The following is a 23,431-nucleotide window of genomic DNA, read 5'->3' as shown; positions in this document are numbered from 1 at the left end:
GCTCCAATCCTGTATAGCTTCTACACACATGTTGTGTGTATTTATTCTATCTGTGGAAGACAACACTGTTAAACTGGTTATAGAGAATGCCCGAGGGAGAGAAACTTGGGAACAGAAGGACAGGGATGAGAAGGATGTATGTTTTTGTTGTTAAGTGCCATCTAGCCAATTCCGACCCATAGCAACCCTTGTTTCCAAGGAACAATTGGTGAGTTTGAACCACCGACCTTGTAGTTCAAACGACTTTGCAGTCTGACGCATTAGCCCACAGCACCACACCAGGGCTCCAGAAGGAGGTATGCGTTCCCTCAAAAACAGTTTTTGATCTTTTGAAGTTGTCCATTTACCCTGGTGAGTGCCTTCAATAGGGGCTTCCCCATCTCAATTCTGAATTAACAGAAAGACAAGACAAAGGACTCAGTAGATACAGACCAAAATATCATCTTTATTAGTAATATAGTCCATGCTGGAGAATATGGCTTATCGTGTAGTTGCAGGAAAGTGGGATTCAGAATATGGAAGCTCACACTGACCACGCTGGACCAGGGAAAACCCCAGAACCACCTGCAAACAATTAATTGACTCAGCCTGCCCAAGGCTGTGGAAGTGATCATAAGTTCTTTGAAAGCTGTGCACGCCCAACAAGGAAAAAAGGTCAGAGGAAGGGACGGAGCGCTATGTCTGGTTCCTACTCCCAGGCTCACAATTCCCACTGAATGCTTCACCTCCCATGGGCAGTCATTGAGGAGTACAATCCTGAAGGAGCTCCAACTGCAGGGAAGGAAGTAGGGGAGAAGCAACCGCCACTAATCTCTTTTCAAATAAATTAAATATTATTTAACAAAATTAAGGCAAGGAAACTAAAATTCATGGAGATGAAAAAATTTTATCCAATGTTACCAAGCTAGTAAATGGCAGGACTGAAACTTAGATCAAGTCCTCTGACTTCAAATTCCTTTCATCTTGGTTTCTTACAAAGATGCCACTTAGTACTTGTTGAGGTTTATTATAATATAGGCACATTCTAAGTGCTTGCCATGTATAACTGTAGTAAATTCTCATAACTCACCATGAGCTATGATTATTATCAGTCTCATTTTATAGACATGGAAATAGAGGCACAAATGATAAATAACCTGCTAGTAAGTAGAAGTCCCAGTGGCTACTAACCAAAAGGTCTGAGGTTCAAACCCACCAGCTGCTCTGTGGGAGAAAGATGTGCCAATCTGCTTTCATAAAGATTATTGTTGTTGTTAAGTGCTGTTGAGTCACTTCTGACCCATAGCGACCCTGTATAGGGTCTCCTAGGAGCGGCTGGTGAGCTTGAACTGCTGATCTTGAAGTTCAAACCAAGATTGGTGTGGCGCTGTGGGTTAACGCTTTGTTGGAAACCCTATGGGGCAATTCTATTCTGTCTTACAGAGAAACTGTGAGTCAGAATTGACTCAAAAAGTAGTGGCAAGGAGACCAGGAAGGTAAAGTTAGGCACCATGATCAAGAGAATGTGGTTATTCTGGAGAGAGAGCAGGTATTCCTAACAGCTGGCTTTTGAAGGAAAAGACTGTGAACTCGGTTTGAAGAAGGAGTAAGCCATCTGTGGGTGCAAATGGGTCTAGGAGGAAACACGGCTTAGGGAAATGCTGCCCACAGGGGTAGCAGAGATAAAGGCTTGATCATCTCTTACTAGCTGACTGTAGGAAGCTCCTAGTGTGGTGCTGTAGGGTCATATTGGATTGCGAACCACAAGGTCAATAGTTCAAAGCCACCAGCCGCTCTTCAGAAACCCTATACAGGATTGCTATGAGTCGGAACTGACTCAACGGCACTTACAACAAGGAAGCACACAGAGGTTTCTCCAGGTTTTCAGCTGGTTCCAATCTCTGGGCTGAACTCAAACAACTCTGCCAACTCTGAAGCTAAAAGCGATGTCAACTTCCGAGTCAGAGCCAGTGCCTCATAAACATAGCTGCAAGAGCAGGACTAAGCATTGTCCTACAGTCATCCATTTGTAAATGGAATATCAAATTAATAGCTCTTCCTTCTGTGTTCTTGAAGGTTCCTATTTTTAACAGTATAGGCCTAGACAAAGTCTCGCTTTTAGTTTCTATATCATGAGAACAAGTATACAACAATCCTTGCTGGAGGATAACCTTTTGTAGTTAAATAACTGTCCACAGATTCAAAAGATCTTTGCAAGTTAAGGGGAGAAAAGAGTTTCTTGAACCCTCGATTCTGGAATCACAACAAACCTGTAGAATTTTCAGGGGAAAGAGTTGTCCAAATAGGATGAGTGTAAATCTTCAAAGACATCTACAGTTGCCTTCTTCTATTGTTTAAGACTGATATTTGCCATTATTGCAGAATCCCTTTATGCGCATTCATTACATGGTCACAGGGGAGGAGTTGGGGGTTGTTGTGTCGCTGAGAAGAAAGACAGCAGTTTTAATGTTGTTTGATCTGTTACTCTAGAAGGTGGATGGTGTGGAAACATGAAAGCTGGGAGGAGTGGAATGGAATCCACACCCACATCCCTTCCCATCAGGTTGCTGAGTAGCATTGAATCCCCTTCCTGTGGGAGAGACTTAGGATAGAAGCTTCACACCAGGAGCTGAAGGAACTGTGTTCACAAAAGGTTTGGACTTTGGAGCTAAGGACAGAATTGTGTCCAGAGCCAATCTCCTTGTCCTAGCCTTGCTTAAGGTCAAAGGATCCCTTGAGTATTCTGAGGGCTTAGGCTAGCCTGCAATCCATTAGAAGAGACTATGGCACCGAAAAGAACAGGATTCTCAGCAGGGGCAGTAGTGGGGAACCTCCTGGGAACTCCCAGAGCTAGAAGGAGAAAGGGTTAAACATGTAGGTGGAGGCTAAGACATTAATGGTAATAGAATGCACCCAAAGTTGCAAAGATATCTATCTGGATTTCTGCTTTCAGATTTGCATGAATATCTAACTTTGCTTATCACTGTTTGGTTCCTCATTGATCAAAATCAGCTGCTATTCAGACTGATGGCATTTTCCCAGAAAGCATATGATTAGTGGTCCACAGTCTTTTCACCAAGAAAGCCTGAGAACCACTGTTTTAATCGATCTTTGTTTTTTTGGGTAGGACAGCATTTGATACCAATTCAGAACTGAGTTGGAATATCATAGTACTGGTGTAGCACTGTAAGAGAAGTACTCGATCCCCAGGTCGATTTGAAACGTAAGGTCAGCAGTTCAAACTCACCAGCCGCCCCTCAGAAACCCACTACAAGGTCGCTATGCATTGGAACCGACTCTACAGAAAGAAACTTTGCAAGAAATACTTTTCGCATGACATCCTTGAACTTCATTCAACACTAGCCAGGAATTTATTGGCTAACAATTAAAATACAAGTAATCTCTTGTCCCCTGGACAAGAATTTGCACTTCTTCCTCACTTCTGGCTAAACAAATGCACAAGAATGAAGATGTTGAGACCCTAAAGGACTGTCACCATCATAGACACTCTGACTAGTATGGGTCTTGTTAAAGGTCAATGATTGCCAGCAAAGTTGCAGAGAACTTTCAGAATACCTGAGAGATCAGAATCAGTCCCTGAGGTGTTGCTCAGTTGTCATGGTGATTCTATTGTAGCATCACTTTATTTATGAACTAAATCAAAGAAATCTTCAGTCACATCTGTTCAGTCTGAGCCATTTCCTTGGGGGAGAGAGGAGCTTCAAAGAGTTGTCTACTTTGTTGAGGAACAAAAAAGGACAATTGAGTTGAGATCTAGCACCTACCTATGCTTAGTGTTTCTACAGCAAAAGTTGCAAACTGTCTTCATGGGGATTAAAAACCAATTTGCTTTCAGGGCTGAAATCAAAGGTCATTACTGCAAAGCTTGTCAATCAGAGAATATTAAAATTTGGTACACTGGGCTTGCATTCACCTCTCACCAAGCTTTTGTGATATGAATGTGATTATACTCTTGCAGAATTCAAAAATGTCAAAGCCAAAAGGAACCAAATTCTTGATTCAGGTTACTATGTTTCAGTTGCCTGAGTCTTAGGAAGCAGGCTATGGCTGAAACAGGTTGGCATCTCCTTGATAGGAAGGAATCTGGTTGGGCTTCAATGCCTCAACTTTCATTTTTACATTGGTGTGTGTATGCATGTGGTAACTTGACCTTCTTCCACTCACATTATAAGCTCCATACAAAGATGAGTAAAAGAAATATCCAGCATCATCTAATATAGCCTTTGTTTGTTGACTGAGTGAATGCTGACTGACTGAATGAATGAATGAATGAAAATTCCTGGGGAGTATGATAGTAGGGTCCTGAATTTATAGAGAAGAAAACAGGCCCAGAGAAGTTGTCCAAGGTTATGCCTTAAAGCAGTGACAGTGGTTTTTGCATAAATCTAGACTATAATTACATCACATAGGGAGTGATCTTGGGAAAACAGGAAAAGGCTGCTATGTTCACATTCTCCACAGTTCCAAAGGAGGTAAAGGGCAAATAGCAAGGAGTTCTGGGGGAGCCAATACTTTGATTTCCTAGAACTCCTGCTCTGTCCAATGGGATCAAAATATCACATGACAAGTACCAGAGCTCACATTCTGGGCTTGTATTTTCATATCCCTATGGCTAGAAGCCCTTTGCACTTCACTAACATGTATGATTTGTTTTGACCTTTCACTGAAACATTGTTTTTCAACATTTCCATTTAGACCTACAGTCTCTTCATAGCCTCAGTGTGCCTTTGCGGTTTTTGAGCATATTTTTAAAAAGAAAAAATATAAATACAGATCTATGTCTGACCCTTCTGTTCTGTGTATACAGTATTCAGAAGTTACCAGAATCACCACATGGTGGCCTACAAGCTCTGCTGGACAGAGAGACCAGTCCATGTGTCTCTGATGACCAAAGGGAAAAAGAGACAAATCCATGCAGTTCCTATGAACCTATTCTCAATTTAGGGATGGGGCAGCTCAGGATAAAGTAACCAAAAGAAACTTACCAAGGGCGTGGGAATCACAGACGAGGCTTGGCTGGTTTTCGAGCTTCTAGGGAGACCTTTGTCTGTAATCACCCAGGGACAAAAGGAAACACAGAGATAAAAGACTTCTCCCTTGACTCAAGACTAAGGCTGTGATCCTTGGGCTGGTCCTCCTCCACTTCTGACCTGTCTCAGAAGACCTTTCTATATCTGCTTATCCAGTGGTCTCAGAAGCTCCTTTGACAGGGACCTTGGCTCCTAGTCATTTCAGATGAATGAAGTTTCCTTCAGTGCACAGGTGGCCCTCCAGGTTTCAGGACCTGCTTCCTCCCTCATTTACACACACCTCCACTGAATCCACTGAAGAAAACTACAGTGCCCATCTGTCGTTACTCAAGTTGTCACCATAAAGCTGGTATGTTCCCCAGACCTTGGACAGGCCATGTTGGTTTCCACGTGACCAGGAAATGGGGATGGGAGACACATATTCATTTGTTTGGAAGCTGCTCCTTGACCTTATGGTTTCCTCTAATTCCTGCCCTTACCTTACAAACTGTTACTTACCCCTTCTACTCCTTTGACGTCTCCTTCTTTTGGACAAATGACTGACTATAGAGATGATCCCCAGGGCAGTGATCAGTACACAGATGATGAGAATGGACATTCTGGAAGGAATCACAGACATACTTCATGTCTCTTGAAAGAAACCACATTTTGATTCTCGGCTCATCATCCCCTTTTCTGGAATCTATTCTCCCCACCCAGTTCCAGCAGCTCCTGGTAACCACATTCTTATGGAGTGAACCTCTGCCCCTGACAACACTTAATTGGGCCTTCGGTGAGTCTGTAATCAAGTTAGGCCAACAAATTCCTTCCTGAAGAACTAAGTGGGGCCTGGAAGTAGGAGAATCTAGTCTCAGACTACGGAGTCTCTTAAACAGAAGAGATATAAACTCATAAGCTATGAATGGTTACCGTCTACTATGGCAAAAAAAAAAAAAGGAGGGGGGGAGGGTGCGTGGAGCAGGAAAGGGGTCAGTCTGGAAAGAAAAGGAAACAAATACACATACTAGTGGCAGATTAGAGGCAGAGATAAAGTCCTGATACCACTCCTGACAATTTATGAGGATGGCAACATCCCTGACTGTTACATTTCACGAGACACTGCTTTCTCCTTAAGATGAATCTCCCCTTTTAATGAAAAAAGCTAGAGGACAGTTTTGCTGCTTGTCCTAAGTCATACTTGAGAGAAACCAAGTAACCACAGTGAAGCTATATGGTTCCAGTTGAGAAACAACTTGTATAGTTCAAAAGTAACAGGTGCAGATCAATGACATCATGTTGTTGCCTCCCACTCTTACCTCCACCACCACCCACACCAATTTTTCTCCTAAGGTTACAGCTCACCTGGAGCGATCTGCTTTCTGGATAACTTTGGAAGATTTGCAGCTTCTGGTCTTGTTACCTGGAATTTCTGAATTAAAAAAGATTTGTTAAGAGTCTGGCAAGGCCCTTTCTTTGCCTTCCAGCTCATCACTCTCTCCATCCCCAGAGAGTGTGTGCTCTGACTGACTTCTAGGCAAAGCAGAGGTACTAGACCCAGTAGTGTAATTATGCACTGCATAGGACATAAGTCACCAGTTGCTATCGAGTTGACTCTGATTTCTGGTGACCCTGTGCGTGACAGAGCAGAACTGTGCTCCATGGAGTTCTGAAGTTACCTCTTGGTGGACTCAAATCTCCATCCTGCCAGCTGAGTGCATTAATTGCATCACCCAGGGACTCTTAGAGTGGACAAGTAGCGGTGGCAGTCCATGTCACACGCTGCTTGCCAAGCCATGCACCCTGGTGGGACTTCATGCACCTGGAGGAAGATTTACACAAAGGCACTGACTGTGTGGGCTAGAAGTGTTGTATTGTTAGAGAGTCCTAAACTTGGGGCCATGTAAGGGAACACCTGAGACTCCAGAAGACCAGTGCCTATCCTTAAGGGACAACCAATAAGTGATAGAATTGCTACAACATCCTTTGGACAGCCACCAAACCTGGTGGGAGAAGTCCCACCAAGACCACACCCATTACTCCTCTGATAAGAGCCAGGAGGGGTCTGCACTTCATTTAGACTAAAAAGAATGTTTAAATGGGGCTTCTCTTATTGGGAACTTACCACTTAAGACAAGCTATACAGTGCAGAACCACACCAAAGCAGAAAAACTCGGTGTGAAGGATGCTGTCCATCCAATAGGAATGTTTGATGCATGAATGAGTTACCAGTTGGTTCAGTGGAAGCAAGTCTCTCTCTTTCTAACAAAGAAAGAGTCTTCCAGCCCCTTCCCTTAAGTCCTTCTGGTTTGCATTCCTAGATTTACCCTACAGTCCTCAGGACTGTAATAGAAGACATCCCTTCAGGAAATGGAGGCAATGAGAATCTCCAGGAGAAAAAGAGAAAAACACTAGTGCCTGCCAAAAGCTCTCTGCCTGAGAGCAAGAGGTTTTCTGGTATAAAAAAAGGCTTTCCAAAATAAGAAATATGATAAGCATCTGGAGACCCTATGTCTTAGCCCTGGCCAACAATTTAAAAAGATTGGCTTGGACACACTTCTCACTATAGGCTCCAGTTCCACCCACATCCTCATAGGACCCCCTTGTGTATACTACATTCCTTAAAGGTAAAAGAGAACATGGACCAGTTAGACCATGATAGTTCTCACTGTAAATTATTAAGTTATTCAAAAGGACAATTTTTGAGAGTGCTCCTCCAGGTGTCTGAGTCACATTTTGCAATCTTTAAGATTCTACATCTTCAAAGAAACTAATCTTTAAGATTCTAGATCTTCAAAGCTGATACTAAATTTCTTGTATATGTGCACCAGAGGGTAGACACACGTTGTGTGATGGAGCAGACAATATACAATTGGAGGAAGGTTGCAGAGGAAAGATGAGGGTGGTGGGAGACACAGGGAGTAATGTAGTAGTTGGAGTGAATAGAGGTAAAACGCTGTTAACTGTTGGTGCATGGAGGGGATTGCAACCATACAAATGAAACAAAGTATATGATTTGTTGAATATGAAACTGGTGATCTGCTTTGTAAACCTTATTCACAATAAAAGTTTAAGCAAAAAAAGTTGATACTAAACCATGGAGAACAGAAATGTAAGAGCAAATGCAAAATCTTCTCGGAGCATCAGCTCATGTACTCCATCAGCACAAAAATTGCACATCTCTTTGACCCCATAAACATCTTCCAAGTTCCAGGAACCAGACAACTGGGAGAAGAGGGGAGTTCTAAGAGCTCCCAGGGCCCAGATACTTTTCTCTTTCCCAAACTCCAAATTAATCTCCATCACCATCAACAACCATCCTGTCTTGGAAGTAGAGAGTTGTTTTTGCTGTTAAGTGCCTTCGAGGCAGTTTTGTCTCAGAGCAACCATGTGTAAGGTTTCTGAGATATGGCTGGTGAGTTTGAACTGCTGACCTTGCAGTTCAAACCAACCTTGCAGTTTAGCGCATTAACCTGCAGCACCATACCAGGAAGTAGGGACAAAGCTAAATTTTCACTCAAAAGAACCGTGAGAGGGTCAGTAAGTATTTACCCCGCCAACAAAATACCCACTACTGTGGGTTGCCCTTTACTAGACCCCTGAAAGCCTCTTTACCTTTCTGAGACCAGAGGTCATCAGTGAAGGCTTCTCTGCTGTCCATCACGATAAGCTCTGTAAAATCCATGTCATCCCTGGCGAAGTCCCTCTGGATGCCACACCAATACCAGCCTGTGTCCTCCTTGGTCAGGCAGGACATAGTGACAATGAGTTGGTTTCCTGTGTCCCTCAGGGCCACACGGCTGGTGCTGTTGGGTGTGAAGGCGATGATGTTGCAGTAGTCCCGGAAGTAGCCTCGGCACCAGTATTTGGGGTAGTCCTTATAGTAGGCATCATAGTTGCAGATGGCAGAAGCTGTGTCCAGTACAAAGCTTTCCTTGACCTTTTCATCCATGACCATAGCATCTGTCAAAATACACACAGTCTTACAAGCACATGCAGGTGCACACACACACACACACCATCATTATTTCAAGCACATTGCAGCTTCTGTCCTCCTGAGGGTGACTAAGTAAAATAATGGAAATGAATTTGTGCTTAGTTGGAGGTAGTACCTTTCCCTAAACTAAAAGATAAAAATACAGTTGCTATGAAGTCAGTTCCAACTCGTGGCAACCACATTGTGTGTCAGAATAGAATGGTGATCCATAAGGTTTTCAATGGCTGATTTTTCAGAAGTAGATCACCAGATCTTCCTTCTGAGACACCGCAGAGGGGCCTCGAACCTCCAATCTTCCAGTCAGCATGCCAAACATGTTCATGTTTTGCACCATTCAGAGACTCTCCCCCTAGCCTAAGAGTAGGTAAAATATGGATTCCCCACTTCAAGAATGGTCTTTCACAATATGGCAGGGAGGCTTGGGGAATCTAACACTTCATTTTTAAGTAGATCCTCTGCCCTAACCTTCACCTCAACATGACACCTCAGAAAGAAAGTAAGGAGGTTCAGAGCTTATTTCCTTCTGTTCTTTGCATGGGACTGAAAACACAGGGAGTTAGGTTCTGTCTAGAGCTAAGAATATCATATTTCCTCTGTCCTAGACCACTGTGAAGCACTTCTACCATCAAAGGATGTTGCACAATAAGGAAGTCATGTACACCATGTCCAGCTAGACCGTGGCTGGGTACATGTCTGACTCAGCATCAGTGCCCATTCACTTCCCATTCTTCCAGAGCTGTCTTGAGGACCCTTCCAATGCTGCCTCAATTGTGCTTCACAGAAGCTTGGACCATGCTACCAATCAGGTTCATACCCTTGATATCATTTTATGCTCAAGAAGGATCATGTAATCCTCAGTTTGCAGGCAGGAGCATTGATTCAAACAGGGATGCAGTGACTCCAAGATCATAGATCTGGAGGTGGCATAGTAGGCACTGAGCTCAGTCTTCTGAGTCTCAACTATGGAGCTGGTATGGGCAGGAAAGGGAAAGACCCATGTTTATCTACACAAATATTTTGAAAGGAGGAAGAGGAGGGAAAGGGGAATTTAAGGTAAACTCAAAGAGAGAATACAAAATCCAAGGATTTCAAATTCCCCACAAACCTTCTTACCAGAGCTAAGACCAAGAAGATAGATAAAATCTGTATTTTCACCTACTTCTATTTTTGATTTGGTGATTAGAGCTCATAAGCAGGGACTCAAAGTAGAATAAGGAAATTTAAGGTCTCTAGGAAGCTCTGGTAGCATAGTGGTCTGGCTGCCAACCTCAAGGTCAGCAGTTCGAAACTACCAGCGGTTCCACGGGAGAAAGATGAGGCTTTCTGCTCCCGTGAAGATTTACAGCCTCAGAAACCCTGTGCAGGGTCACTATGAGTCGGAGCCCACTCCACGGTACTTAACAACAACAACAACAACAACAGGAAGCTCTGGTAGCGTAATGGTTACGAGCCAGGCTGCCAACCTCAACCTCAGCAGTTCAAAACTACCGGTGGTTCCATGGGAGAAAGATGAGGCATTCTGCTCCCGTAAAGATTTCAGCCTCAGAAACCCTGTGCAGGGTCACTAGGAGTCGGAATCAACTCCAGGGTACTTAACAACAACAACAGGAAGCTCTGGTAGCATAGTGGTAACGAGTTGAACTGCTAATCTCAAAGTCAGTAGTTTGAAACTATTAGCCATTCCATGGGGAAAAAATGAGGCTTTCTGCTCCTGTAAAGATTTACAACCTCGGCACATAACCACCACCACCACCACCACCACCAAGAATTCTATGTAGTTCCTGGCTAGTGCAACCAGTTAGACACTCAACCACTAGCCAAAAGGCAGAGGTGGATTGAACACAACCAGAGGCTTGGAGACCTGCTTCTCACACGTCACATCCCTGAAAACCCTATGAGTAGCTCTACTCTGCACACATGAGATCATCATAAGTCAGAATCCACTTGACAGAGCCTAAAAACAGCAAGGAAGATCACAGATTGGAAGGCTAGAAATGGTCCTATCCCACCTCTTACCTGACGAAAGAGCCAAGGAGAGTAGAATGAAGAACACCATGACCAGAAGAAAGCAAACCTTTAGCAGGAATGTTGAGTGTACTCAGGAACCTCAGGAATCCTGAATCTGTTTAAGGGAAATAGATATGTTTGAGCTTAAGATGGTTTTGTCCTGTCTAGAGAGATAATTGAAAAAATAGAACAACTGTGGAATGTAAATAGGACTGTGATATTAAATGATATTTGAAAATTATTGCTAAGTTTTTCTTTTAGATATGATAATGGTATTGTGGTAGCGAGCCTCAAAGATGGGTTTTGGCATTCATGTGTAGTACCCTCCTAAAATGAGTCAGGGCTGGCCTGAGTGACCAATAATATATGGCAGAAGTGATGATGCATGACTTCTGAGGTCATAAAAGATCTACAGTTTTCACTTTAATCTCTTACATTGCTCCCTCTCAGGGAGGTCAGCTGCCGTGTTGTTGTTGTTGTTGTTGTTGTCAGGTGCCATCGAGTCGGAACCGACTCATAGTGACCCCATGCACAGCAGAACGAAACAATGTCCGATCCTGGGCCAACCTCACTACCACTGCTACACTTGACGCCATCCATGATGCCACCTGACCAATCCATCTCGTTGGAGGTCTTCCTCTTTTTCTCCGACCCTCCATCTTACCAAGCATGATATCCTTCTCCAGCGCCTGTTCCCTCCTGAAAATATGTCCAAAATATGAGAGATGAAGTTTAGCCATCTTGGCTTCCAAGGAGCATTCTGGCTGCACTTCTTCCAAAACAGATCTATTGGTTCTTCTGGCAGTCCATGGCACTTTCAGTATTCTCCTCCAACACCACAATTCAAAGGCCATGTTGTAAGGACTCACAAATGGGCAAGTGGAGAGGCTCATTATGGAAGGGGACTCACTTGCTAGCATCAACTTACCAGACATAAAGGAGAGTAATCTTGTAAGCCTACAGATGACTGAAGAACCAACCACTGCAGAAAATAGCCAAACTGAGAACCACCCAACCAAGATGTTCCTGAATTCCTCACCCAGAGGAATAGCAAGAGATAATAAATGAATGTGATTTTAAATCTCTAAGATTTGGGGCAACTTGTTTTGTGTTAATAGATAATTAGTAAAGACAATGTCCACTACTCATCTGTCAGCGTGTTGTCCTGTAGTAACTTGTGTGTTGTTGTGGTTCTGGAAGCTATGCCACTGGTATTCTAAATACCAGCAGGGTCACCCATGGTGGACAGGTTTCAGATAAGCTTCCAGAGTAAGAGAGACTAGGAAGAAGTAGAAGGAAAGGCAGACTGCTTCTGAATGGTTAGCCACTGAAAATCTTCTGAATACCAGCAGAACATTATCTGATATAGTGCCAGAAGATGTGCCACTCAGCTTGGGAGGCACTCAAAAATATGACTGGAGAAGAGCTGCCTCCTCAAAGTAGAGTTGATTTTAATGATGCAGATAGAGCAAAGCTTTCAGGACCTTCATTTGCCGATAGGGCACAACTCAAAATGGGAAGAAACAGCTGCAAATATTCATCAACACTCAGAACATGGAATGTATGTAGTATGAATCTAAGAAAAGTGGAAGTTGTCAAAAATGAAATGACGTGCCTAAGGATCACTATCCTAAGCATTAGTGACCTGCTGAAATTAGACCTGCTGGACTAGTATTGGCCATTCTTTATCAGACACTCATATAATTTACTTTGCCAGGAACAACTTAGAAGAATGGCACTGCATTCGTCGTCAAAAAGAGCACTTCAAGATCTATCTTGCAGTTACCTTTTTTCAATAACATAAATGGTGTCAATACACATGGACCTCACCAGATAGAATACACAGAAATCAAATTGACTATATCTGTGGGAAGAGACAATGGAAAAACTTAGTATCATCAACCAAAACTAGGCCAGGGGCAGATTGTGGAACAGACTATCAAAATTGCTCCTATGCAGGTTCAGGCTGTGGCTAAAGAAAATCAAAGTAAGTCTATGAAAGCCAAAATATGACCTTGAGTATATCTTATCTGAATTTAAAGACCATCTCAAAAACAGATCTAGCTGATATATTAGACACTAATGATTGAAGACCAAAGGACTTTGGGGAGTACCATCAAGAACATTATCCATGAAGAAAGCAAAGGGTCATTAAAAAGACAGAAAAGTAAGGAGTGGATTCTGACTTATGATGACCTCGTGTGTGCAGAGTAGAACTGCTCAGAGGGTTTTCAGGGATGTGACGTTTGGGAAGCAGGTCTCCAAGCCTGACTTCCAAGGTACCTCTGGTTGTGTTCAATCCACCTACCTTTTGGCTAGTGATTGAGTGCTTAACTGGTTGCACCAGCCAGGAACTACATAGAATTCCTGATGGCGGTGGTTGTGGTTATGTGCCGTGGAGTCAGTTCCGACTCATAGCAACATTGCATAGGGCTTCCGAGGTTGTAAATCTTTTCAGGAGCAGAAAGCCTCATTTTTCTCCTGCGGAATGGCTAGTAGTTTCAAACTGCTGACTTTGAGATTAACAGTTCAGTTTGTTATCACTATGCTACCAGAGCTTCCTGTTGTTAAGTACCGTGGAGTCGGTTCCAACTCCTGGTGACTCTGTACAGGCTGTAAATCTTTACAGGAGCAGAATGCCTCATCTTTCTCCCACGGAACTGCTGGTAGTTTTGAACTGCTGAGGTTGAGGTTGGCAGCCCAACTAGTAACCACTACACTACCAGATCTTCCTAAAGACCTGAGATTTCCTTATTCTACTTTAAGTCCCTGCTTATGAACTCTAATCACCAAATGGATGTCAGAAGAGACTCTAAAACCCGTTCTTGAACAGAGAAGCAAAAGTGACTGGAAAAAATGAGAAAGTAAAAGAACTGAGCATAAAATTTCAAAAGTGCAACTTGAGAAAACAAAGCCAAGTCTTATAATGAAATGTGCAAAGACCTGGAGTTAGAAGACCAAAAGAGAAGAATGCACTCAGCATTTCTCAAGCTAAAAGAACAGAAGATAAAATTCAAGCCTCAACATGCAATATTGAAGGATTCTATGGAGTCCTGGTATGGCATTGTAGGATAAGTACTGGACCACAAGGTCAGTTTGAACCTCAATGTTGGTGGTTCAAACTCACCAGCTGCTCCTTGGAAACCCTATACAAAGTCACTATGACTCAGAACCAACTCGATGACACTTAACGAATACACAGTCACTGTACCAAAAAGAAATGGTTAATGTTTAACATTTTGAGAGGTGTCATATGAAGGACGATGAGAGAGCTACACTAAAAACATTGGTGAAAAACAAGGCTCCAGGAATTGATGGAATACCAATTGAAATGTTTCAACAAACTGATGCAGTGCTATATGTACTCACTCATGCTCACTAATCTATGCCAAGAAATGTGGAAGACAGCTACCTGATCAACCAACTGGAAGAGATCCATATTTGTGCCCATTCCAAAGAAAGGTGACCCAAAAGAATGTGGGGATCATTGAACAATATCACTAATATCATATGCAAGTAAAATTTTGCTGAAGATAATTCAAAAAACAATTGCAGCAGTATACCAACAAGGAACTGCTAGAGATTCAAGCTAGGTTCAGAAGAGGATGTGGAACTAGGGATATCATTGCTGATGTCAGATAGATCTTGGCTAAAAGCAGGGAGTACCAGAAATATGCTTAGTTGTGCTTTAATGACTATGCAAAAGCTTTAGACTATGTGGATCATACAAACCATGGATAACATTGTGAAGAATGGGTGCTCCAGAACACTTAATTGTGCTCATGATGAACCTATACATAGACCAAGAGGCAGTCATTTGAACAGAACAAGGGGATACTGAATGTCACAGAATCAGAAAAGGTGTTTAGCAGGGTCGTATCCTTTCACCATACTTATTCAATATGTATGCTGAGCAAAAAATCCAAGAAGCCTGATTATATGGAAAATATGCATCAGGATTGGAGGAAGAATCATTAATCACCTGAAAATGCAGATGACACAACCTTGCTGGCTGGAAGTGAGGAGGACTTGAAATATTTACTAATGAAGATCAAAAATCTTCAGTATGGATTGCACTTCAATGTAAAGAAAACAAAAATCCTCACAACTGGACAAATATATAACATCATGATGAGCAGAGAAAAGATTGAGTTTTTAAAGACTTCGTTTTGTTTGGATCCACAATCAGTGTTCATGGAAGCAGTTCAAGCAGTCAAGAAATCAAAGAACTTATTGCATTGGGTAAATTTACCGCAAAAGACCTCTCCAGAGGATTAAAGAACAAAAATGTCACTTTGTGGCCTCAGTTACACCTGGACAATGAATAAGGAAGACCATAGAAGAATTTATGCATTTGAATTACGATGCTGGTGAAGAGTATTGAAAATACCATGACTGCCCGAAGACCAAACAAATTTGGCTTAGAAGAAGTACAACCAGAATGCTTCTTAGAAACAAAGAGGGGAAAACTTTTCTGGTACTTGGGATATGTTGTCAGGCAGGACTAGTCCCTGGAGAAGAAAATCATGCTTGGAAAAGTGGAGGGTCCATGAAAAACAGGAAGACTCCCAATACACTGCAATGACACAGTTGCAGGAACAATGGGCTCAGTCATAACAATAATTGTGAGGATGGCTGAGGACCAGGCAATATTTGATTCTATTGTGTTATGAGTCGGAGCAATTGAATGACACATAACACCATAGTCATTGTGGCTATAGTTCTGGGGTTTCAAAAATATTTTTAAATAGGAATTTATTTTTATTTTTTTGTGTGGGGAATTAATTCTTTCATGTACTGATTTAATACATTTTTACAGAGGGTACGCTATCTTATTAGGCAATATACAAGTAGTCATAAACAAGACAGACATGGCCTTACAGTCTAATGTGAGAGAAAGACAATATAATCATAATGATACATGCTATAAAGTGTTGTTTTGTTTGTTTTTATTGTGGTTTGGGTGAAAGTTTACAGAGAAAATTAGTTGTCCATTCAATAGTATATACACACTTTGTCTCATAACATTAGTTGCTATTTCCTCAGTGTAGCAGCACTCTTCCTGTTGACTCCCTGGATTCTCTGTTTCCATTTGTCTTTCTTTCCTGACCTTTCCTGCTGTCTGAGCTTCATTTTGGGGAAAATGCTGCCTGTCAATCTCATATGGTTGCAAATTCTGAGAAGTTTGTTCCTCCAGGGTGCTGTCATTCATTTTGAAGGCCTATCTGTTCTTTTCCTGCAAGGTGGGTAATAGTTGGTTAAAGCCCTCATCTCTGAGCATGAAGCGTGCAAAACAAGCACAGAATTGTTTGGAGATGATACCCATGATACCCAAGACAATGCCAGCAGAAAGAGAAATGGATTGTATAGATTGTGCACAGATAGATGTCAGTTACAAAACAAAAACATCCAACACACAACCTTGAAAACTGAAAAAGCCGCATTCTAAGCAAATGAAAGGCCCAGAGTTAGAGAATAAATGGCTGGGCCTATTAGGACTGTTCTGTTGCTCCCTTCTAAGGGTACAATTAATTTTTGGGTTAATAAATAAGAAGGTAAATGGACAATGGTACAAAACCAAATGTAATTAAAAAAAAAATTTTTTTTAGAAAATATATACAGAAATGTTTACAGATGAAATAAGTTGGCATCTAGAATTTCAAATAAAATAATGGGATGATAGATATGAGGATTCATTATTCTAGTCTCTCAACGTTTTTTTAATGAAGAAGCAATGCATTTTTATTTTCTTTTTCAATTCAAGCATGAAAGATGTATTACACAAATTCCTCTCAATCATAAGAAGAGAGGCGTTTGTTTATCTCCCCTCTATCACCGTGGAGTTTTACTATTTCCAGTGTATCAGAACTTCCTAAGACGATGCTATTCAGAGAGAACACAAAAACGATGCACCTTTTGCTTATTAAATTGGAAAAGCAACAAGAAATATTCCTTGATGTTGTTGTTAAGTGCCATGGAGTTGATTCCAACTCAGGATTTCCGAGGAGTGCTGGTGGATAGTGTCTCAATTTTTTGTATGTCTGAAAATTTCCACATTTTACAAAGGAAAACAAACAAACAAACAAACAACGTTGACACAGGTATTATTATTAGCCTTTTACAAATGAGGACTATTTAACACACCATGATCTTTCCTCAATAATGTTGCTGTTAAGTGCCATTGAGTCAGCTCTGATTCATAGCAACCCTGTATAGGGTTTCTGAGGAGCAGCTGGTGAGTTTGAACCACAGAGCTTGTGGTTCACAGTCAGTGCTGATCTGACAGTGCCTGCAGAGCTTACAAAAAGACTTCACATACACGCTTGTTTTTTGAGTATTTGGGACAAGATGCTGCTCATGTTTTCTTATTCTCACCATGCCCAGAGTTTCTCTAGAAAAGGATATTTAGTTGACTTGATGGGGGGAAAAGTACAGGACAAATAAATGAAGTTTACTTCACACCTTCTTTAAAAAAACAAAAACAAAAAAAAACCTTCATCTAAATTTTGTGACTATTTTATTGTGGTTGGGTGAAAGTTCACAACACAAATGAGCCTCCCATTCAACAATTGATACACATTTTGCTTCTTGACATGAGTTGCAATTCCATCAATGTAGCATCATCCTTCTTTCTTCCTCCCGAGGGTCTCTGTTTCCACTTGTCCTTATTAACCTGCATCTTCCTGCCTTCTGAACTTTGTTTTTAGGAAAATGTTGCCCTGTTTGGCTCCCATGGTTGATGGTTCTGAGGAGAGTCATTGTTCCATATGGGTGTTCACTTTATAGGCCTGTCTATTGTTGAGCTGAAAAGTGATCTCCGGGAATAGATTGAGTTTCATCTTGGAAGAATGTGTAAGGGTCATAGTCTTGGGAGTTCCACCATTCTCTACCAGACCAGTAAATCTGGTCTTTTTTATTATTTTGAATTTTATTCTACATTTTTCTCCCACTCTATCTAGGTCCTTTCGTTGTGATCCTGATCAAAAGCACTTGGTGTGGTAGCCAGACACCTGGTCTAGGCTAGTGGAGACTGTGATTCACAGGATCCATCAACTCCTTTGGACTAGTTGTTTTCCTTGATCTTTTATTTATTTTTTCACACTTTTTTGCTTCAGATGGCTGCTCACAAGCTTTTTAAGACCCCAGACACTACTCGGAAAAACGGTATGTAGAACTTTATCTTTGTGGATTACGTTTTGTCAATGTCCCCCAAGAATATGGTCCTAAACCCTCAAGGCCAGTGACTCAGTCTCTCAAAGTGTTTGTTGTGTCTAAGAAGTTTGTGTAACTTTGCTCCATGGTATGCTCTATTATTTAACTGGGGATATTTGCAGCACACACAAATACAAATGTAAAAATATCCTCTACCAAATCTCTGTATAAGGAGCCCTGGTGGAATAATGGGTTACCTGTTGGGCTGCTAACCACAAGGTGAGAAGTTCGAATCCACCAGCTGCTCCATGAGAGAAAGATGAGACTTTCTGCTCCTATAGAGATTTACAACCTCAGAAACCCTTATCAGGTAGTTGTGAGTCAGAACCAACTCACTGACACACCACCACGACCACCACCAAAACCTATATAGATTATGCTTGTGGGTGTACTCCCATATACCACTCCACACCATTTCATATCTACTTATGTTGTTATTAGGCGCCTTCTAATTGGTTCGGACGCATAGTGACCCTATATTCAACAGAACAGACCACTGCCCGGTCTTGTGCCATGTTCACAATTGTTGTGATGTTTGAGCCTATTGTTGCAGCCACTGTGTCATCTATCTCATTAGGGGCCTTCTTCATTTTCACTGACCCACTGCCTTCCCAAATATGGTGTCCTTTTCTAGTCTTGCTATCCTCACTTCTAAAAAGCATTCTAGCTGAACTTTTTGCAAGACAGATTTGTTTGTCCTGTTGGCAGTCCATGGGATTTTCAGTACTGTTCACCATCACCATAATTCAAATGCGTTGATTCTTCTCCAGTCTTCCTTATTCATTGTCAACTTTTTGCATGCCTATGAATCCATTGAAAATACCATGGCTTACGTCAGGTGCACCTTAGCCCTCAAAAGTGATATCCTTGTTCTCTGACATGTTAAAGAAGTCTTTTGCCATTTGATTTCTTGACTGTTGTTTTCACAAGTGCTGATTGAGGATCCATGTAAAATGATTGGAGACCCTTGACAACTTCAATCTTATCTCTACTTATCGTGATGTTATTTACTGGTCCAGTTGTGAGGATTTTTGTTTTCTATAGATGGAGGTGCAATTCATACTGAAGACTACAGTCTTTGATCTTCATTAGTAATGCTGTGTCATCTCATCTGCAGATCCAAAGTTATTGATCCAATCCTGATGCCACTTTCTTCTTCATATAATCTGACTTCTTGGATTATTTGCTCATATTACAGACTGAATAAGTACGGTAAAAGGATACAACACTGACTCACACCTTTCTTGATTATAAACCATTCAGTATCCCTGTTCTATATCTTCTGGTTCTGTTTGAATGACTGCCTTTTCATCTATATACAGATTCCACATGAGCACAATTAAGTGTTCTGGAATTCCCATTTTTCTCAATACTATCTATAATTTGTTATGATTCACACAGTTGAATGCCTTTGTATAATCAGTAAAAAATAAGTAAACTTTCTGGCATTCTCTGCTTTCAGCCAATATACATATATCTGACGTCAGCAATAATATCCCGCATTCCAAGTCCTCTTCTGAATCCAGCTTGAATTTCTGGCAGCTCCCAGTTAGTGTATTGCTGCAATTATTTTTTGCATTATCTTCAATAAAATTTTACTTGCATGTGGCACCGAAGGATAAAGCACTGAACCTCAAGGTTAGTTTGAACTACAAGGTTGATGGTTCAAACTTACCACCAGTCACTCCTCGGAACTGACTCAACTGCACTGAACAACAACAATGTGATACTGTTAGATAATTTCCACCTTTCTTTGGGTCACTTTTCTACCTCAATCTGTGTATCCTTTCATGAATTATTGTTATTGCTGTTACTGTAGGATTTTGTATGTAATAGCATTTACCTTAGCTGCCTTTTACTCTTGCATACCTACCTTGGTCATGTTGTTTGGACTGACTTTACCTTGTGTATTGCCTTCTCTTTCACCCAGCTTAATACATGTAACAACAACAACTATCTAGTTAATGATTTTCTCTCCCTCCCTTTCCCATCCCTGGCAACCACCAAAGAATGTTTCTTGCTGTGCGTAAACATTTTCTTGACTTTTTACAATAGTGATCTCACACAATATTTGTCCTTTTGTGATGGACTCATTTCAATCAGCATAAAGTCCTCCAGGTTCATTCTTATTATGAAATGTTTTGAGGAGTCAAATTCCCCATTGTTCTTTCAAGTTGCCTAGCATCCCATTAAATTGTGTACCAGTTTGTTTATCCATTCATCCATCAATGGGTACTAAAGCTCAAAACATCTACTTTTGTTTGCATTTATTTTGAGGAATTTGTTGCTGTTGTTGTTAAGTGCTATGGAGTCCGTTCAGACTTATAGAGACCCTTAGAATGTTTCCAAGGAGCAGCTGATGAGTTTAAATCGCTGTTCAAACTGACCTTGTGGTTTAGGAAACAAACCTGGGTTTTGTTTTGTGGTCTTTTTACTGTTTAGCTGGAAGTGTACTAGTTAGGGAAGAGGCTCCTGGGGAGATTCCTGTGATACTAATTTCTAAACTTGAAATTAGGGTGGATCTCACCACTTCTCCCCAAGTTCCTCACCAGTGATTCTTGGTTCATCTTTTTCTATTCCAACCAAAAGACATGTTCACTTTCTGGGCTTCTTCAAGGCTGCGGAACAGGTATTTTAGAAGACTCCCAGTTGACAGGAAAAAAAAAAAAAAAAAGTTCTGCAAACCACCAGCGGATTTGCTAATCAGTGGTAATAATGGGGTGGTGGTGGTGGTGGTATAAAACAAAACCGAAAAAAAGGTGTTTCTGAAATTTAAAAGCTATAGCTTGTCTCATGGTACCAATAACATGTGTTCCCTCAAAATAGACTGCTGTTTTGTTCTAAAGGAAGTGGTTACTTTAAATCAAGAAAGAGTAGGTTCTAAACGTTGCTAAGGCAACCTGGTTAAGAGATTGTTAATAAATGAAGGAACACTGTGAGGAGGTTCTCCTGAGACTGAGCTCTAAAGGGCACTTCCGCTCAATTCTTCAACTGGGGAAAGGTCCCTCATGGGACAGGGTCACCAAATGCCAGAATAAACCCAGTGTGTCCTCTTGAAGGTGCAATTAAACTTTTAAAATTGTTGAGAACACATCTTAAATCAAACAAGGAAATACCATTAAGAGGGGGAAAAAAATTAGCTTGTACTTTTAAATATATTGACATGTGGCATTGTAGTGTAAGCACTTGACTGCTAGCCACAAGGCTGGCCGTTCAAACCCACCAGCTGCTCCTTGGAAACCCTATACAGAGTCTCTATAAGTCGGAGCTGACTCAACTGTACTTAACAACAACAACATTAATATATTTTAATTAAAATTATTTAATAGATAAATTAATATCTAAAAGTTTTATTACTTAAAAAAATAATAAATGTTTTATAAAATGCTGCTATCCCAAAAGTAATGCTAAAAATAGTAATAACAAATCCTTTAAAATGTTGAGGGAAAACTTGTCAGGGCTAAAACAAATTCCCACTTTCAAATACTAGGAATGGCGTTGAGGGTTAATGCGCTGAACTGCAAGGTTGATTTGAACTGTAAGGTCGGCAGTTCAAGCTCTCCAGCTGCTCCTTGGAAACCCTCTACAGGGTTGCTATGAGTCGGAAATTACTCGATGGGACTTAACAACGACAGCAAGTACTAGGTGGGACAGAGGAGTTGTGTTCCGATCTTATGCTCTTAAGAATGCTATGGTTCCTGGTGGGAGGTGTTTGGTATTAGTGGGAAAGTAAATGCAAAGCCTTTAAAGGTCCCAGATAGTATTGATTCTTCCTGAGCTGCCAGGAGGAGGAACAAAGATCCTTTGCTGAAATAAAATTTTATGAAGACAAATATGGTTATCAGGTTCTGACCTAAGTTATCAGAGTTACAACAAACATTTATGAATGGCTAAGGAGCTCTGGTAGTGTAGTGGTTACGAATCGGGCTGCGAACCTCAAGGTCAGCAGTTCGAAACTACCAGCTGCTCCGAGGGAGAAAGATGAGGCGTTCTGCTCCCGTAAAGATTAACAGCCTCGGAAACCCTGTTCAGGGTCGCTATGAGTCGGAACCGACTCCATGGCACACAACAACAACAAGAATTAATGTCCTAGTGTGGTGCTGCGGGTTAATGCACTGGACTGTAAGGTTGGTTTGAACTGCACGGTTGGCGGTTCAAGCTCACCAGCCGCTCCTGGGAAATCTTATACAGGCTCACTATGAGTTAGAACAGACTCGATGGCACTTAACAACAACAAGAATTAATGAGAAGCATTTTCAGATACACTTATCCTCTTTGACCTTGTTTGAGATCTCCATCTTACTGCTCTTGCAGTGAAAATCCACAGTTGTAAATTTGTCACTTTGAATCTGTAAGTACTTGATGCTCAAATGATATGACTAGCACTCTATCCCTGTCTGATATCTAGATTACTTAGAACGTAGCTAGGTGAAAAATCTGCAGTCCTCAAGTGCACAAACTATGGTTTGCACCCATCTATCTGCTAATTGTACAAAAAGTGAACTTGATACTTTAGACTTTGGAGAAGTTACATATCCCTCTTTGTGTCTAAGAATAAATGGTGAGATGAGAGGGTTCTTACTCAAGGCAGGACTGTGTTTAAATACTAGCTCTAAAGTCATTTAGATGACAAGAAAGAAGGAAAAGAACAAAATGGATGTCAGAAGAGACTCTGAAAATTGCTCTCCACAGTAGAGATGCTAAAGCAAATGGAAGAAATGAGAAGGCACAAGAGCTGAACAGAAAATTTCAAAGGTCAGCTCGAGGAGACAAAGTCAAACATTTTAATGAAATGTGTAAAGATCTGGAGTTAGAAAACCAGAAGGGAAGAACAGCATTTCTCAAGTTAAGGGAACTGAAGAAAAAAATTCAAGCCTCAACTTTCATTATAGAAGGATTTTCTGGGCAAATAATTGAATAATGAAGAAAACATCAAAAGAAGATGGAAGGAATACACAGAGACACTGTACCAAAAGGAAATGGTCTATGTTCAACTGTTTAAAGAGGTAGCATATGATCAAGAGCCAATGATAATGAAGGAAGAAGTCTAAGGTGCATTGAAGAAATTGGCAAAGAAGAAGGCACCAGCAATTGATTGAATACAAATTGAAACCTTTCAACAAAGTGAAGCAACACTGGAGGCACTCACTCATCTCTGCCAAAAAATTTGGAAGACAACTATCTGGCCAACTGATTGGAAGACATCCTC

General features: G+C 41.2%; 1 protein-coding gene across 1 annotated transcript in view; it reads right to left on the bottom strand.

Moving 5' to 3' along the window:
* Positions 1–2,760: 2,760 nt before the first annotated feature.
* ADORA3 (adenosine A3 receptor) overlaps positions 2,761–23,431 on the bottom strand; it is a 33,397-nt gene continuing 12,726 nt past the window's right edge. Inside the window, 7 exon segments of the mRNA XM_006878223.1 lie at positions 2,761–2,829; positions 4,986–5,047; positions 5,529–5,629; positions 6,372–6,438; positions 8,622–8,969; positions 11,020–11,094; positions 11,097–11,125. Of these exon segments, the coding sequence (XP_006878285.1) occupies positions 2,761–2,829; positions 4,986–5,047; positions 5,529–5,629; positions 6,372–6,438; positions 8,622–8,969; positions 11,020–11,094; positions 11,097–11,125 (751 nt within the window).

Source organism: Chrysochloris asiatica, unplaced genomic scaffold (assembly GCF_000296735.1).
Source record: "Chrysochloris asiatica unplaced genomic scaffold, ChrAsi1.0 scaffold00085, whole genome shotgun sequence".
Classification (NCBI taxonomy): domain Eukaryota; kingdom Metazoa; phylum Chordata; class Mammalia; order Afrosoricida; family Chrysochloridae; genus Chrysochloris; species Chrysochloris asiatica.
Note: the sequence above shows the minus strand (reverse complement) of the source record. Positions and strands in the feature narration are given on the sequence as shown.